Raw genomic sequence first — 19,706 nt, forward strand, 5'->3', positions numbered from 1 at the left:
TAGTGGCAAGTATTTATTTATTTGTGCATTTTAGAGCTCAGTACGAGGGCGTACAAGGAGTGAGAGACATACTTGACTTACTTTAACCAGTGATTCGTGACATTATTTGGAGTAAAAAATGAAAATGAATTTTTTTCTCCGCAGACATTTTTAATGTTTTTTTATTCAACTAAAAACATTAGGTTTTGGACGGCTAGGTTCGATGTCAGAGATTGCGTGTTTAATCAGCTGAGTTAAAAGTGAATTATTTAAGTGAATATTTTTTAATTAAAAAAAAAAAAACATCAAAAAAGTCACGGCGTAAAAGTAACTGCTTTTCATTTCTGAACAGAGCGATAAAGAGTATATCTGCAACTATGTGACAGAGTACAAAAACATAAACAATAATAATAATTGGCTTATTTTTATAGCGCCGTTTTTGAGAAAAATCACCTTAAGGCCGCTTTAAGTAATAGCATAAATCCTCAGCCCAGGATATACTTAAATACACCAAAATGTTTTTGTATGTTAACATGTTTAAGTTGGACGCTAAAAACATTTAAAATAAAGGGATGGTATAAATTATTGTATTATTTATATATTATGATAGGTATTTCAAAAGAAGGTTTTTTTCGGTAATTATACAGGCTCATAATAGGTAATTAAGTTCTTAATTAGTGTTAAGTAATTAATTAATGCGTATTTAGATTTAAGCGAAACTTTCGCAAGTGTCGTTTCGTAAATGAGTTAGGTGAAGAAACAATCAAACAAAACTCCTAAATCACAGGACGCCACTGGTCTTACAAACCACTCACCAACATAAATAATCCACTCCTACATAGACTAAAATACATCAATGCACTCCTACCATTACAACTATTAATGATATTAATGTAACTTGACTTGCCAATTTCATTGATAAAGTTATATCAAGTACCTATCAAGATAACAACTAAAAAAAAATTGTTTCCACAGAGTCAAAATATTAAACGTTTCAAATATAGAAAAATAATCTTACTAATGATAAATATATTATTGGTACCTACTTCACAGTTTGTCTGGATTTGAAAATATTATTTTTATTATTTGATAATTATCCACTTAGGTTGTAGGTACCTACCCAAGGTTCTCAGAAAATATACACTATACTTGGTTATATATTTTCTAAGAACCTTGGGTTTTACGTTGTACCTAGGTAACTATAAGTTCTAAATTTGAAAGTACTCGTAGGTACGTAGTTACGTACGCACTTCCTATTAATTCGATGTAAAGAATGTAAATCTTCTAAATTTCACCGTTGCATAGAATTGCAATGGAACACAAAAGACGTGAAATTCAAAATTTCGAACGTTCCCCTTGGCGACACAATGAACAAGTGAATTTTTCCGGGGGGAAATGTCGCTACTTTCACGATTTTCACGCTCGCTTGGTTGTTTATAGAACAATTTCTAGAGATATTGGCGTACAATCGAAATTAAACAAATTTCGTTTTTTTATAAAGATGTTGATGAAGTTTTAAACGCATCTCGAAACGCATGCTTCTTGTGGAAAATAAACAATAAACGGCCGCAGCGTCCCAAAACATCAACACAGAAATACGTCACATAATACTCGGAGGGTTCTGATTGGTGGAGGATTCTGCCTGTAATAACTTGTTTCTTTTCTTTCGTTTGTGTATAGTACGCAATCGACGAAATGGCAGAATTAGTATTTATTCAACGAAAAAGGTACATTAGGACAGAAGACACAGTTGAGTCCACTTTAGACATAGAATAAAGAATATCACAATAAATGCCGTGTACAAATACAAAATTAAAATGTTAACGAAATTAAAATGTGATGTAGATCTACGATGTCAGGTAAGTGAGGCAGAGCGCTGAGCTATTGGGCTAAATTGAACATCTGTTTCGATTCAAATTTGTTTGGACTGCACTTCTAGTTTTCTTCTTTATTCTATGATGCGATGACCCCCTGCTTTGAATGACGGATTTAACTCCATATTAAAATTCACACAATTTTGTAAATATATCAATAATTCATTTTAAATCTGCAAAAATCTTTTTCACATCTTAAAGACTGCTCGGCCTTTTATACTAAACCTTTAAAAGATGAACGAATTTTACTTGGGAAAGGTTAAAATGAAAATGAACTATTACAATTATTGTCAACTATCATTATTGGAAGTATTGTATGATCAAAAAAAACCTCCCGTAATGGAAATATAATATCGGCATGTTGTATAGTTATCTGCAGTTGATATAATATAATAATCTAACACGTCCACTGCTAGACAAAAATTAAAATAGTTTGACAAGTTTATAGATAGTAATAACATAGATCACTGTAGAAATGTATTATATTATATCTGTACAGCGCCCTTGCGGTGATTTTGCACAAAAACGACGCTTTACAAATCATCTAAATATTATTCTTATTACTATTGTCCACAACGTTCGGCTTGACTATATTCTCTCCGAGCGTGCGGCACGAACGCTTCCGAACGATCCGAAGTCGCCCGAGGCTACATTGAAAACGAATCTGTGGGACAAGATCGCGCACCGAACTCGGCTCCACAGCTTAGTTCGCGAGAGAGCGTCATACGGGGTAGTCGTGCAGTCCGACGTAGCAGCAAAACAAGTCAAAATAAAGTCGACAAATTTTACATTTAGAAAGCAAGTTTTTTTTCTTTGTATTTGTCATCGTAATATAGAGAGGATAGAGACGACTCTGCCGTACAAACGCGCGCTAACGAAAAAGGAAAAAGTGTATTTTTCGAAAATAATAAATTATACTTACAAACTTTCGAGTACATTTTGCCTTTCAAGTGAGAATTTGTGATGTCAATAATGTGATTTCACTTACTTTTTATCGAACGATTTGTTTCCGTGATTTTGGTAGGCGACCAAAAACAAAGGCAAACTGAATTGTTTTTAATTAATTTTATATAAAAAAAATTTGTGGTCGAGGGTTTTGCATCTTAAAACTTGTGTGCAGTTGGTTACGTGCTTCAGTGCTTTTTATTTATTTTAAATATCCTACCTTTGACTATTCTGGAGCAGAGATCCATCTCAAACTGCCATCATGTCTACCGCTATCATGCATCAGTCGGCCGTCTATGATTTTGGTGAACTATTTTTGAAGGTAAGAATTCATTATTACTTGTAATCAGATTAGTATTGTAGTTAACTCTAGAAATAATAATGCTATCTAACTTATAATGTTACAATTATCAGGTTTGTTGTCATGATTACAATATCTCGCCAAACATGTGAGCACACATGTTATTTTTATACCAGTTTCTAGATACGTGCGAAAATTTCCAAGATTTGTTATTGATTTTTCTAAATCCTGTTATTTTCTTAATTTTCTACTTTCATTTGCAAATATTAAAAGATTTATTGTAGCAATAACATAAAATCTGCATTTCTAATTGTTTCATATTATGTACCTACTGCGTAAATTAAAAATGTCTACAACATCATCTGTCAACAGAAAAATATTATTATTTATCAAGAAAAAATATCGTATTATGGTTAATATTATATTGTGGCTTATGCCACCGCCATTTTTTTTAAACGAAATATAAAAAAAAAATTGTGTATGTTGTTTTTAACGGCCGCGAATCGTAAAAGATTTCGAATTTTATAACCGTTGCAAGAAGTTTTGCCGCCATTGCGATTTCGCTTGCCGATTTGAGAAGTTTCGTGTAGGCGGCTCCAAAAAACAACTCGTCCCTTCTGCAATGGCTTCTCCACTTGCTCGCTTTTGGCATATTATATAGATTTTACGATTACAGACCCTTTTGAGGGCAGGTAGAGGGACCTTTTCCTATATTCATTTATACTTAATTTTTTGCTTCTCTCGCAGGCTGGTAAATTTGGGAACCCATTATTTTTTTCATATAGCCGTTAGCCCCAACCTTTTATGACTGTTAGGAGATTTGAGTTTTCACATGGGGAAGATGAGATTTGGAAATAATATAAAAGGATCGTTGTTATTGTTAGAACATAATGTGCACAGAAAAGGGCAGGTATATTATACCAAATCAGGTGTTCTACAATATTTATCAATGTACCTGCGTTTACCACGATATTTATGACAACTTTCAACAATTTTTATTTTAGAATTATGTTAAAACTATAATTTTGTTTTTTGATAGATTATTATTTAATCTCAGGTTTTATCGGGTGATTTTTTCTAACGGTGCATTTTAAATTAGAAAATATTAAAGATAAAGCCGATGTAAAATTACTGGGTAAATCGTTTTCAACACAATCGAAGACAGGTTTATTGATTGGAAAGATAATTAGCACAAACAATTATGTACCTACATACATAATTATGCTCTTTCGTGATAATTTTGTAACGATTTGGACATAAACGGTTATTTAATCGAAATTATTTCACTTTGTCCCATTCATTTGTCTTTTTCATTACCGTGACCTTCTTAGAAAGAATTACTACAATTACTACTAAAGGCAGGTAAAACTTACCCGCATTCAAATTTACCATTATTTTTGGAATTCAGTAATCGCCCGTAGTATGCGATAAAACAATACCAACAATCAATCAACTTGTCTACGAACCGTTATTTTCGGAATTTATATTTATTTTTAAGCATTTAGTTTAAAAAAAATTAAGTATCTAAATATTCCATTAGGGTACATTAAATTTGCTTACGAAATATGCCACCATTTAAAATCTTTGATCATCTTTGTTGCACGAAAATTTAATTCAATTGTCGTGTATTACATTTTATATGATGTGGAATTAATTTTTGTAGCATTGTATTCAATTTCGTTTATTGAGTACTGACTCACCTTAGCAAAGTCTATTTTAATTATCAACCGTTTTGCATTCGTCTGTCTGTAAATTTGTTTGCACGTTCCGTTTCACAATGGTGTCCGTTTTAATGATTCAGTATAGATTATTTTTCCAAATCGTGAAATCGTGGTGTTTATTTGGACTTTCTTATTCGCATTTTTTCAATATTATGGTGCTCTACCTACCTGAAAAACAGTTTGAAAAACGAATGTATTTTCTTTGAGTTAGTAGTCGAGTCTTTGGACAAAATGTGTAATTCCTTATTTGAAATTTAAGCGAAATGTTACATGAAATGAATGTTTATAATTAAGTAGATGAGTATTTAAGTACCTACCTACCATCTTACAAATATTAGGGTTTCAAAGGAAATTTTGGCTTAATTATACTGTACATTTTTATGTCACGTTATTTGATCAATATTTTGTCATGAGCACTGTGTACAAGTCATTTTAAGAATATGACCACTAGATACTCTTGAGTAATTATTTTTAAGTCTATATGCGCTATACAAATGTTTTATTATTATTATAAGATAAAATTTGGGATTCGAGGTCTACTGTTCACAGAAATTATGCTAGTGATTTTATGAGAAATTTATTAAAATGTTTCTAGTAGTAAATTTAAATTTTCATCAGTATTTTTAAATTTACCTAATTTGGTTTTAAGCGATGTGGCTACTTCTATCTGCAACAGTTGTATAATTTTATATACTTAACCTAGAAAATTATTGAATTTATTATTTCCGTCGTAAGTTTGAACAAATGTGTTTTAACAAAGAGTCATTGAATCTTCAATATGGCTGATCAATATAGTGAAATAATTGTTTTTCGTAATGTAGGCAGGTACCAACCACTCAGTGAAAATTTATTATTTCTAAATTAATTATGCTATCGAAATTATTTTTACATACAATAATGAATTTAAAAATTTATGTGATAGAATTAACGTGCAAAAATATGTATGTTGATTATATGCCCTATAATTTGTTTTACATTTTATTCAATTTTTATCTTGAATTTGAATGCATACTTTTCCGATTAAGATTTCTATTATCGCAAAATCGTGATAAGGGATACACCTACGTTGTTTTTACTACTGGATTATTATGAATAATCAATAATCTCGGATTTTTTATCTATCGAATAATTATTTGATATAGAAAATATTATGAAACACATTGTTCAAATTTTCTTGTACTTTTTACTATCATCTTTATTGATTTCATTTACATTGGTGATTTCCTGTACATGTCTTACGAACTCCTGTGTTAGTAGGCGTTGTTAAAACATAAGCAGTCTTACCATAGAAATACATACTTGAGGTGATGCACTACGTAGTAATGCAAAATCAAGTGTTTTTGGTTTGAAAATTTGGTCGCCTAGAAATGTTTCAGATGCTTTAAATAAATACCACGAGTAGAATACATCTTGGCCTTTGAAATAATCGAGTATTTTTTAGTCTATTTCATAAGCCTTTTCATATGCCCAGAAAAAAATAATCTATAGGCCTATGAAAACTGCTTTAAAATTTTGTTTAGCGAAACAAATAAGTAAGATCTTATGCCCTTTGAACAAATATTTATAATTGTTTATGATAGGTGTTATAGACCATCCTGTTAAAATCATTTCTATTATTTATGTCAATTGATGCATCCTCGTATGACATTTTATCTCCTAATAAAATATCCGCAACTCACCAAAACTCGCAGAAGCGTTAGGCGTTCTTTATCAATTATCAATAATAATAATAACGATTACTTGAAATAGTATGTAATATAATTGCTTACGTAACAGCGACTAACGAGTGGAACAAGAAAAGCGAAAGTATGCAGCATCCTCAATACAAAAGAAAAACATGATTATTTATATTATTCAATGAAATATTGTGTATACAATTTACAACATCATTAACGTAGTAGGTGTGCCAATATAAACATACATTATGCATAATCTGTACATCTTACACCTGACATGCTTAACTTTACGGTCTTCAGTTGGATACAAACAGCTATTGTTTTTAAGAATGGTTCGTTAGTTACTATTTTAGTCACCTGCACAGGAAACTTGTGTCGCTTGGCTATTTAATCCATGGTGTTTAATAAAGTTGTTTTGCTTGTGTCTCTCCTATTGGAGGTTGGCCATTGTTAGAATAAACTTCACCCCACTGTTTGGTTCTGCTCAGCACACCAAAACTGGCAACGTAGGTTTCAGAATTTTTCCTCACTATATATAGAGCGTATTAAAATCGGCGGTTTTCGTTTTCCAGTGGCTGGTATAACTAGTTTTATGTCCTATTTTTTAATTGGAATTTTTAATTAGTTCAGGAGGTGGCCTTTTTTATATTGATTTTTTATATGTGATTTTTGTGTTAAATCTCGACCGAATTTTTTCTCCCGTCATTACTTTTGTAATTTTTTTTTTCGCTGTATTATTTTTGGTGTATTTTTTTTTAAATTTAACAAAATGATATATCTTTGGTATTTGGTAATTGACCAGTTTATCAAATATGTTCTAGCATCAATGCCAGTTTTATAGCTTCTCACGATAGTTAATTTCACCGTAGTTCAATTTCCTCGTGACTAAACAACTAGTTAAACATGCCAAAGCAATCGATTATGTTATGTACATAATCGTTTGCTGAACTGCCATCGATGGATAGAATAATTGTCATTTTCCAATCAGAATACATCCGAGATGGCTGATCAACCGGAAGTATTATCCTTCTTCCGCTTGTCTGCTTCCTATTTCCTAGTATGGCGAAAGCGGCAACGATCTCTCCCAAGGCGGGTGTCTCCGAAACCTGTGCTCATGGCTCATGGCTCATGTACCACATTGAACTGCTTACACGTCTCTGAGGCCACCAGCCATATATGCAGCCCCAAGGCTAGGACAATAATAATTTATGGAATAATTTGTTTTACGACATTTCTTTACTTGCCTTGACCCTCCTGTTTTAAATCAATTAAATTAACCTCATAATTTAAAAGAATGCCAGCGTGTGGCTTTACAAAGTGTGAACTTTGAGGTTCTTTGCCACGTAGACTTATAAGATTACACAATGGTTTCTTTATTTTACGTTAAAAGATTCGTTCAACCTAACACGGCTAATTACGCTGGTGTAGAATTTGTGGATAAAAAAATCCAGTTTTTTCGTTTCTGCTTTCTACTTTTGCCACTTGAAAAGTTATTTATACCGTCAAATTGTACATTTTTATCAGGTACCATTTTTAAAAATATCTCTTCCAAAATGATACTGAATTTATATGATTTAAGTACTTACTAGTGATGGGATCACCCTCTTAGGGTATTTTATTTAGTCATTGGGATCGCCTAATGGATATGAAGTATTTTAATAATCAAAATCACCCAATGAATCACTCGGAAAACAATATGGCGTCTATTTTTCAGAGGAACGAACCCCGTCGTCCATGTTGGAACCATTAATTTCCGGATTAAAATGTTTCGGAATCGGATACGTAGGTACATCGTCTTACCCATAAGCATATCTTTATTTCGGATTATCCATGTCGGAAATCCCAAAGTGCCTGGTTTATTAATAAGCGCTTGGTGCTTTTTCGGCACGGAAGGAAGTAAGTCTTTATTGCCGGCATTTCCCAGTATTCGTGATTATTACTGCCATATTCCTTCCTTGCTTTAGGTACCATCTGCACCGCACAATTACTAACTCCCATCCCCGGGACTATACATTATTATTGTCTATTTCTATGGGCACCTCTCGGCTTCTTTTGATTCATCTTTCAAGGTTATTGTTACGTTGTCTTTCGCCGAATCTCGAAGTGTATAATGAATTTTACTGACGAGATTTTTAAAGAACTCTGCCCCTTTGAGTGTCGGGGTTTTTTCGACGTTGTTTGTCCTTTGTGTAAACATCACGCCATTTCCCATAGTATTTTTACATAGTTTTTTTTTCTCTCTTTATTTTGGGATCTCCACATTTGTAAAACGGTCGCACATTACATATACTCCTCAGGGATCTTATTTTACGTCGTGTAAATTTTAACATTATAATCGTAATCCTTCTGAGAATATAACATTAATAACCTTTGTATTTAGTTAGATGGTAAGTAAAGTTAGAGACATGGTACAATCAAGTGATACAGATAGTCAGGATGTCGAGAGTTGAAATAATAAAGACAACGTACGAATGCGAATGGAAGCAAGGAGTGTGTGCGAAAACCGTATTGTTTGGCGGTCCGTCCTCTGCCTACCCCTAGGGCATGGAGGTTAGTTAGTAGGCAAAGTTTTGAACTTTAGACCGTTTTGCAAATATGTAATGTATAATGTATTAATGATCATGTAACTAAGATAATATTATGATCGTTATTAAAACCCACGTAGTGTAAAATTGAAACGTTATAAGTTATTAAATTATCACCCTATGTGGTTTATATGAATTTGGCCTTAATCATAGTAAAAACCCATTTATTAGTGGGATTAATGAATTGGCCATCGCTCTCTAAATTAAATACCGATGGAGCCAACAACACAGGTCAACGATTTAATTACTAACTTCCAAGGTCTCTCCAATAACACGAGAAGAGGGATTCATTCTCTGTTTCACTCCGCTAAGTTATCGGCCAAACTCTTTGGCAAATGTGAACGAAGTAAAACGTTGAAGATATTTATAATATTTATAAATCGACGAAAGGAAATCGTTTTTGGAATTCTCGAGAAATAATCTCGATAATTTCCGACCGCATCTGTGATATTATTAATCTCGTGGTAATAATACAACATTTCTACTGCGAAAACCTGCCATAAAACATTTTGTAATAATAATAATTAACATATGTTTATTTTTGTACGTAGTTTTACAAGTCGGGTTTATCTCGAGTTCTCGAGATTAGTCAATTGTAATAGTTTTAATTCACGGTCTTATCGCCGAATCGTAAAATTTGATATGAAACAAGTATGACTTATTCTAGAATGTTATTTATCGTGTTTTCTTTTTTTTTTACTATTTTTAACGCCGTATCTCGAGACGTAAAATAATTTATTTGCTTGGCGATGAAGATAAATTATTTGTTCAACTGCAGGCTGTTTGTTAAATTTATTATATTGTTTGCCTCGTATCTACGTTTTTTCTTCTTTACGTATTTATGTTGAAATTCCAGCACGGTTGATTTTTTTTAAAACTACACTACCAATAAACAAATTTGCTATTATACACGAGAATGTGTTTTCCTTCTCGATTTTCGATTTTTAAGTTTAAATTAACTTTGTAGGTACTTATTACAAATTATTAACTTGCAACACTTAGCTTATTCGAATCTTCCCAGTTATTTTAATTTTAGATCTTCCAGTAAAATTGGCTACTGAATTACCTACTTGCACCCACCCCTCCCCAGTAAGACGGCTACCTGAGTCCAACCAACACAGCACTCTTTAATAATAATAATTGTAAACCAGTCTGTTGGCTTTTTTTATTGTGCCTGAAAAACCGCAGTCACGGCTTCACGGTACGGAGGAACGAATGTACCTAACTCCCCCACGGATGACAGAAAACTACTTAAAATATCTTTTAGTGTATTTCTGGGGTATTTTGCGATTGTTTTTACCTGCGTACATCTTGGGGGCATCATTCCCTTGTTCGTTTAACCTTCTAATCAACACGGAGTCACGGCTTTGACAAGAGCAAGTGCATTCATCGTTAGCGCATAGGCGGTAATCTAATTTGCCACTACTAAAATTACTTTCGCACTCGCACGCTAACTATCGCAACATATCCGTGTGTGGCTTGAAAACAAACCTTCACCTTTGCTTATAAACTTCAGTTAAATTCGCTCTGCCTCTATCGTCTCGGCTGAGTTAAAAGCAATCACAAATCTCCCCACTTCCTTCGCAAAAGAAACTAATAACTCTAATGAACGCGTCAGAAAAACCCGATACTCGGAATAATTGCGTTTCTCGGAAACCAACAAGATAATATGCAAAATGGAGTGAATGCGTTTGCTGTAACTAAACGCAATAAAAACGTACCTCCGCTGTAACAACCTCTCCCTCTTTCTCACAAACGACGCACGCAAAGTTACAACGGAGCGGGTTGGTTACGCACGCAACAGAAAGAGAAGTTACTGGCTGGTTACATACAAGTGCAGTCGCCGGTTGCCCCAACCCTGTACCGAGCTAACCGGGAGAACCGGTTCCTGTTTGGGTATTGGCATGTATAAAGTATAAATCCTGACCGCGCCTATACAAACCCACCTAGCTGTAACAGGTAGCAGGCACCTTCACAAGCATCAGTAAAAATAAAGCAATTACCCGACTGCGATTTCGGACGATGTATTTATTATTTCAGTCCGCACAATGCACCCAGTTTATTATTCTTGCTGTTGGATTTTACTGCATATTGAATATCGCACAGCCCCGTGCACAATTTCTCCGTTTTACGACACGCTTGTTTTATTTGAACGTCAACGGGGTAAATATACCCGCCCGCGCTCGCCAAGTTCAATTACGCTGGAGACTGTAAACCGAACATTTCACTGCAGATGCTATCAGAAACGCAATAATCGTTATTATATACATTAACGTATCTCGTTCTTCCATTCGTTTGTGATTTGTGACACCCGAATATAATACCAGTCTTTTAATTTTTTGCAGTAACACGATCACCTCGTCATTATGTTTTCCGCATCGCGTCGCAAATCTCTTATGTACATATTGTTGTCGTTGGTCTTGACCGAATTGCTTAGCGAAACATGGACGCTTCCTTTCGTAGGATATAATAATCAATTCCCATGCGGAATCAAGAAGTTTTTAAAAAATATCTCGCGGTAAACAATGCTCTTCATCAGTCACGGTCTCCCGGACAATGAGTGTCCTCCGATGAAAATAAAAGTATCTAGAAGTCTAGAAGGCAAATATCTGGTATTTTCTTCTATCGTCCGTCGCGCGTATTGCTTGCTACTCTTGTGGAACAAGTCAGGCCCGAGTGGTCACATTGACGATGATTTACTTACGCCCGGAGTATTGTCGGGCCTTCCACGCTTCGTGGACAGTTTTTTATGTGTCTACACTTGCTTTTTTTTTTACCATACGTCTATTTTTCTCTAACTCTAGGTATTAGATAGTACGTCATTCAATCGCCTAACTGTAGCCTCATATAATTTGTAAATATGGTTATATTGGGTGTAGGTAGGAACGCTGAGCTCTGTTGCAATGCAATGCGATTTCCATCATTAGTTAAGGATCTTTCAATCATCTTCTTAATACATAAAAATTCAGCCTGCGGATGTTTGCGGTCGCAAATCTCGAAAAGCAGTCCACTGAAATCGCTGAAAATTTCAAAGTTTGTTTTTATTAGATCCAGGATTGTTTAGAATTTTGATAGTTGTTGGTAGAAGAAGTGGGAGGCTCCCAAGGAATATATCTCTACACCGGAATTAAAGTGTATGTAATTTAGACGCCCGAGAAAGACATTAGCAATAGCGAATCATTGAGGGGTCCACTAGTCTAATAATAAAACAAGATGGCATAATTTTAATTCAACTAGAAAACATTTTTTTTTTTTTTTTTTTTAAACTTCCGATTTAGTTGTCCGGGTTAAGTCTTCCCCAAAGGAAAAACTTAACCCTTCCACTCACTTTTCCACAAATGATCAGCTAGTCAATCAACACTATGTAAGTGCATTATATAAGTAAAATAAATACAAAACAATACAAGAACAACAACACGTCAAATCACCAGATATCAAATGGGAAAAAAAATTCACCGTCTCCAGATATTTTCATATCAGAGGGTTCGGCTCGGTAGAACTTCTAACAGGGCCTATAAATCCTACTGATCCCTCAACATAAATATTTAAAAAATCTTTTGTTATCCTACATGTATTCAAAATGACCGACTTTTGCATCTTTATATATAAATTTTTTGATAGATCTAATACGCCTAAATTTTTAATTAGAGAGCTAGGTATAATGCCAGTAGCCGAAATAACGAATGGTAATATTTTTATAGTCTGAGAATGCCATTACATTATCCTTTACATTATTATTATCTTCGAACCGATGATTATCCATCTCTTTGGTCAAGGTTTAACGCGAATGTGTTCGAAAACATGTGTTATACAATATTTACCTTGATTTTACTCCATTACGTTTTAAATTACATTTTTGTGTAAAATGTCGGTTTTTTCAACAATGATACGTCTAATTGTCTAATGGTCCATGGAATTAATTGACAAAACACTTAAAAGTTGAAGTACGGAAGTGAAGTTTAGTTTTTCGATGTTTTAATTTATTTATTAAGCTGCTCATTATTTAGTAATAATAAATGAAGTGTTTTTGCTGTTGTTTCAGTACAATAAATAAAGGATGATTCACGTGAACACACGATTAACACACGACTTAGTAATTTTATTTGATTTAAACTTGAGTTCGTGTGTTAATCTTGAGAGTAAGTTTTCAGCGATGTTTGCTCGCACGATTAACATGTTTTTTCTTTTTAAATGTATTTTTTATACGAAAGTCTCTTCTAGTTTATGATATCCTGTTCATTTACCTGTTAAGGAAAATTTCGAATGGCAAAGGTCAAGGCGATTAGCAGGTGTGTTAAATCCGAGAACGTGCTAGAATAAAGTACAAATGAGACGCTATAACGCATACTAAAAAGTCATCGTACAAAGATTCAATTAAAGCCTTTGTCAATTACGAACATATATTTTTTATTTATAAACAAATTATGTTTATAAAAATAATTTCGAATGTCTGTTCTTATTAGCTTCGTTACATCCACTCTCAAGCCAATGACAACTGTTGTTTTATGTGAACCCCGAACTAGGATCCCAACTGCCCGATGCCAGTGGGACTATGGCATTCCCAAATAGGGTATATAGTGAGGTTGAAGGGAGTGAGGAAGAAGTAAGAAGGATAGTATTGAAACAAAAAGGTTGAGAAGTAATGGACTAGATCTGGTCACCAAGCATCGTTAAAGCCATTTGTTTTCTGAATAATGGCCTTGTAATTAATACTAACGATGTATCAACTTTTTAATATAAGTGTGTTTGTCGGAAGTGACTTGCCAGGTAAGTATTTTTTTATTTTATTTCTTTTTTTATTATTTAGGAAGCAAACAGCCGTACAGTAAAAAATTATAACAATAAACATTCATATGTTCTAGACCAATTAAGTTACATTGAATTAAATGTTGATTTAGTATTTTGTACCTACACAACATATTAAATGGCAAAAAAATAAACATAATAAAGAAATACATAAAATTAAAAACAAAAAGAAAAAAAAAAACAACTTTTCGCATAGCTATACTATTCACTACGGGTGATAATAATGTAATTTTCACAACAAATAAATCGAATAAAATAAAAGTATTTTAATTTATTAATTTATTAAGCTGAATTTTATATGATATCAAGTTATGGTTGAAAATGTCTACATCTTTTTTAAATAACAAATGTAGATCCTAGGAAATAAATTGTACAGCGCCCTTAAGGTGATTTTTCACAAAAACGGCGCTGTACAAATTATCCAATTATTATTATTACATGTTTTCTAGTGTGAAACGACAAACCGAAAACCATTTTATGCTGAAAATTTCATTGTTAAACACTACATCATATTTCATTCAAATATATTTTTTGAAATGCTGCACTAAAATATTATAACTAAGCAGTCGAGTTAAGGTTGCAGTATCGTCTTGTGATTTTAACCATTGAAGGGTAGGACGTATAAAAAACACGTAAGAATTCACAAAATAAATAAAAAGCTTTATTATATATATTTTCTGCCAGTCGATGTCTACCTCCATAAGTATTTTGTTTTTACTATCCGCCGTATAAATACGTTATGAAGCGTATGCCCGCAGAAGGCAGGACGGTCCATTATCTTCTGCTCTAATGACATTTTAACACATTGATTGTTAAGCGGCTGCTAAACCGGTTCTACCGACTTAAAGATGTGGTATATAAATAAAATGCAATCGGAACAGGGTGCCGCAAAACCCACTTCACACAAGATGTTATGATAAAAGTGATACATACTTTCTTACGATTTTTAAATATACGTTCAAAATATAAGCAATTTTTAATAGTACACAACTGCTGATCCTGTACAAACCGCAAGTGCGCCCCACTGTTTAATTTGGCAGCCACCTTTTGTTGGCTCCAAAATACCCCCTTGACTCTGTGCAAAAACGGGCGGCCAATTTGATAGATTCACCTATCTTAAAGGAATTGCAATCTTTAGAACAAAGGCGTCAGGTAGGTATGCTGTCCTTGTTCTACCGGTATTACAGTGGAAGATGTTTAGAGGAACGAGCATCATTGATCCCTTTGGCACCGGTGCATAGTCGGGAAACATGCCAAACGCGCGTCCAACAAATGGACACGGTGTCCGGGGTAAAGTGCACTAATTTCGGGGGTGATTCTACATGATTTTATAAGTTCAAAAGATAAATAACTTTTTTAGAAATTCCAATGTTTGAAGGTATGGAACAATAAATATTCTTCTATGGAAAAATATTTCAGAATGGGAAAAAATAATAAAATACTTCTACCATCATGTAGAATCACCTCCCGAAGTTACTGCACTTTACACGAGGACAACCCGTCTAATATTTTTCCATCGATCTCGTCTTATCGCTCATACTGGAAATGACGTCTCGAGCTTAAAATAAATCTCATGACCTAGAATAAGAAGTAGTGCAAATACAAATTATTGTTATGACGCAACAGCTCATAATTCCCGCGTTTTTTTTTGCTTTATAGTTGAGCTAAAATTACTTAAATTTTTGTAACAATAATAATCGGTTGAAAGTAAAAGTTCCCGAGTAACGATCTTTCCTGCCAGTCAGTCACCGCGAAGCTACAGAACGCTACCATAACAACATTTTAATAAAACCTCGGCATTAATGTATGCGGCTTCGTACTATCAAATCCCGGTCTATACACACCACATAATCAAAAGGTTACATCACTTGATACAAACTGATTTCTTTCACGCATCTTATGTGTTACACCCTTTTTATATAACAGTCTTCACCAGGTAAGCATTACCGGTTTTTATTTGACGATCTCGTTTTTCGAGTAATTTTTCTGGGGTTTAATATAGGCACACTTTATAAAAAAGTTACATCATTACTACCATCCAAATCTGCTCGTGCCTGTTATGGGTGTAAGCCTTTTTCAAGATTTTCTTTTGCAGCAAACTTTACCTGTATGTTTTTTTGCTATCTGGTAAAATATGGCATACCAGTGTATATGATTGTGTGCCTGCATTTGGTTTATGTGTGTATGAGTGGTTTTGTGCGTGTGTGTTTGTTCGGTCTTGTAACACAAGTTTGGCAAGTTTCAGACCCAGTTGATGATGACTCCGAAACTTGTTGTTTTTTGTGTTTATAATTTGTTGAATTTCAAAACCAGTGGCGGCTCGTGACTTTTGGGTGTACTAGAGTGCTAATATTAAAAAAAATGGCATTTCTGATGTTGTTATAGCTGAAAACGATTTTTAATTTTTTTTCGAAAATCGATTTTTTGTATGAAGATTTTCAGGAAATTTCAGTATAGCCGTGCGCCGCACGGAATTCCTGAAAATCTTCATACAAAAAATCAATTTTTCGAAAAAAAAAAAAAAATCGTTTTCAGCTACAACAACATCAATAATGCCATTTTTTGTAATATTAGCACTCTAGTAACACAAAAGTCACGAGCCGCCACTGTTCAAAACCCGTCAGTTGCCTTCTTTATCCAATCAAGTTTAAAATTAATTCTGTTCAACTGCGCAAGCCTTTGTATACGTATTTCGTAAATTTCGTGATTCTCCACCTCGCAGATACAAATAATTTATAATTAAACATTATATTAACGTCAATTCCGCTTTTATATGGCCTGAAAAATTAAGCCATTTGCACGCACATCTCGAATAAAATTAATCGCCTTAAATAATAATTATTGCTTCGTCGCTTTAATGAATACGATGGAAACACATAATAATAATAATGCTAAATGTGGTTTGACATGCTTTTGTTTGTAGTAGTGATTACTGGGTGACGTGTACCCGGTGTTTCTCGGGGATTTATAAATGTTTTGGGGTTGTCAATTCTAGAGTACCTGACAACTGGGTCCATTTTAAAAGTGGAAATACTCATATTGTATTATAATGGTATCAGAAGTCGGGGATGCCCGAGGAAGACATGGCACGATCAAGTGAATCAGATACTTGAGTCATCAGATGTCAAGAGTCAGAATAATAGAAGAGTATGTATGAATGTGAATTAGGCAAGGAGTGTCTTAAGACCGAGTTGTTTGGCGGTCCGTCCTCTCTGCCTGCTTCTGCAGTAAAACGGCGTGAGGGTTAGTTAGTATTATAATATGGTATTTGTTTCACTTGATCGTGCCATCTCTTCCTTGGGCGTCCTCGACTTCAACCATTCACTTCCAAGTCCATACATTGTCTTCACACCTCTTTCTTCATTCGTGATATACACGCCATTTTACCACAAATAAGTATTTGACTCTTGTCTTATTTACCATTCGCTTTCATACCACGCACTCCACATTTTTGCTGTTAAAAACTACAGTATGTCCAATTCGACTCAATATCTCATACCAGTGCAGAAATAAGAGTTTAGTCTTCCTCGGGCGTCCCTGACTACTTCTACAATTCACTTCTGGCACTCATAAGAACAGATTTTGAAATTTTTAGTGTAATCGGTCCAGTAGTTTTTTAGTCTGTAGGGCACAAGCAAAGAAACATTCATCTTTACATACATTTTTAATGGTAAACTGTGGTACTGCTTGTTATTCCGCGTTCTTGCAGAGTAAACCGATTCATGTCTCGATTTGTATTCTGCGTTTGTGTACTTCACAAATGTCAAAACCGAATTGACAATTGGCGCCATTTGCAAAAGTTATAGCGTTTTCTAATAGGGTGATTACTTTTGACCCATTCTGTACATAGATAGATTGTCGAGACTTGTGATTTAGCAATAATGTTGTATTTACTTCCACTTTGTCTATTCTGCACTTGTCAGAGCAATTGTTGTTTCCAGAAAATCGAACCCACGCCGTTGAAATTACCACAAAATGCCGGACATATTCTCTGGCAAGGCAGTAGTGGTTGTCAGTCAATTTCAATTTGATTACAGTGGAGTACAGTAAACTTGACGTATTGAAGTACTCGCTTCCATTGGTTTCGATTGTTCGAGCGACACTATTGGGATATAACGCCATAAATCCGATTTACGACTCCATATAAAACTGGCTGGAATTAATTTGATTGATTTTATGATTTATTGCATTAAATCAACTTCTCGGTCACGAATTATCGTCGCCACCATATTCAATCATATATATATTGACTGGTATTTTCTCAAAGACATAATAACAAATAATAACCAGACGCTATAACTATTATTATGTCATATGGTTCGCCGAGCTAAACAAATGTTCCCGATTAATTAGAACTGGTGGTATTTTATCAGGATGTCAGACAATATTTTAAAAGGATTTTCATCTTGTTATGATGTCTGTAAATTTGATTTTTTTGGTAATCATATGGCATTAGCGAGTTATTTACTTCGTCAAGTTTATGTTTAATTGAATAATTGGATCAGGGTTGTCACCAACAGACTGGGAAAACCAGGAAAACATTAGAAAAGAATTCCACTTAAACAACTATACTGGTTTTATACACCTGGATACAAAAAAAAAACAGGTTTAAAAATCCGATTTTTCCGGGTATTTTGAAATATGTTTATGTGGCCTCGCTGTATATTTATAAGAGAACTGGTATGGAATAATGCATCAGTCATCAATATTCTAAGCACCGTTCCATTGTATGCAATCATGGATCGGTGCTTAGACTGTGAATGTTAATGCTGAGCTCAAATAGCAAAAAACATATTACTATTTAACGATGTTCAAATTATTTTATCCAACTATTCTCGTTTTCTTTCCCTTCTGGTTTCGTAAACCGATCTTTTGCTCTTTTTCCTCTTCTCTTTCCAAATGCGATTGTTCCGCCCAGCGGCCTCGCAGCGTTTCAAAATGGCGACGCGAATTTCCCGCCAAAAGCAGATAACGATTGAATTACTTTTTTTTCTCCCGCGCGCTATTGACACAAAAAACTTAGAGCGAATCCATCGAAAGTAAAACTTTCATTGACTACTTCAATGGGCAGTAAAACACACTGTCGTGCTAACCATTTATCGTCAGTGTACTTTAACTGCTTACTTCTTTGTCGCGTTTCTATAACAATACAATCACTGCATCTATTTCTACTTATACTTATTTAGCATTTCTTTTACTTCGTGGAATCCCATTTAATTTTATAAGAACTTTAGGATTTTGTGCCAGCTGTTAATATTATCTAACTACGATAAAAAAATGCTAAAAACATTAATAATCCCAGATAACGCACTCTAGAATATAATGTGTGAATTGCGACGAAGGAAACATACAACAAATAACGGTTCTTCGTTGCGGACGTGTTTTAACCGCTCCGGTTTGTTTGATCCTTTCAGAAGGTTTCCCTTGCTAAGAGATCGCTGAAAATTGTTCAGCATCCGTGTTTTATATAGTGCTTACCTTCTTATTTCACGAAATGTGCGTAACTTCTACCGTTTAGCCGGAATTTGCAATTATTATAGCATTTTAAACCGATTAATTTTTAAAAGTGAAGCTAGAACGAAGATTTCTCAATGCAGTCGAAGATTTTATACCTGACTCAAGTGTCAAGTGGTGTTGGGATTTACGGGACCTTTTCAACCGAGGATGTCTGCATGGAGGACAGATAAGCCATATTTTGTTTAAAGTTTTTGTCTTTGTTTTTATTTTCTGTTTTTGTTTATGTATTTTGTTACAGATGACACTCACAAACTTCACTTTGACTTTGGTTCAAGATTTTGCTTATGATAGCCTGCGATAAG

At 34.1% G+C, this 19,706-nt stretch overlaps 1 protein-coding gene across 1 annotated transcript in view; it reads left to right on the forward strand.

Moving 5' to 3' along the window:
- Window positions 1-2,543: 2,543 nt before the first annotated feature.
- Tis11 (Tis11 zinc finger protein) overlaps window positions 2,544-19,706 on the forward strand; it is a 61,379-nt gene continuing 44,216 nt past the window's right edge. Inside the window, exon 1 of the mRNA XM_089642386.1 lies at window positions 2,544-3,120. Coding sequence (XP_089498512.1) covers window positions 3,061-3,120 — 60 coding nt within the window. The 5' untranslated portion in view covers window positions 2,544-3,060. The remainder of the gene's footprint in view (window positions 3,121-19,706) is intronic.

Source organism: Hesperophylax consimilis, chromosome 18 (assembly GCF_061612785.1).
Source record: "Hesperophylax consimilis isolate HC1 chromosome 18, BYU_Hcon_1.0, whole genome shotgun sequence".
NCBI lineage: Eukaryota > Metazoa > Arthropoda > Insecta > Trichoptera > Limnephilidae > Hesperophylax > Hesperophylax consimilis.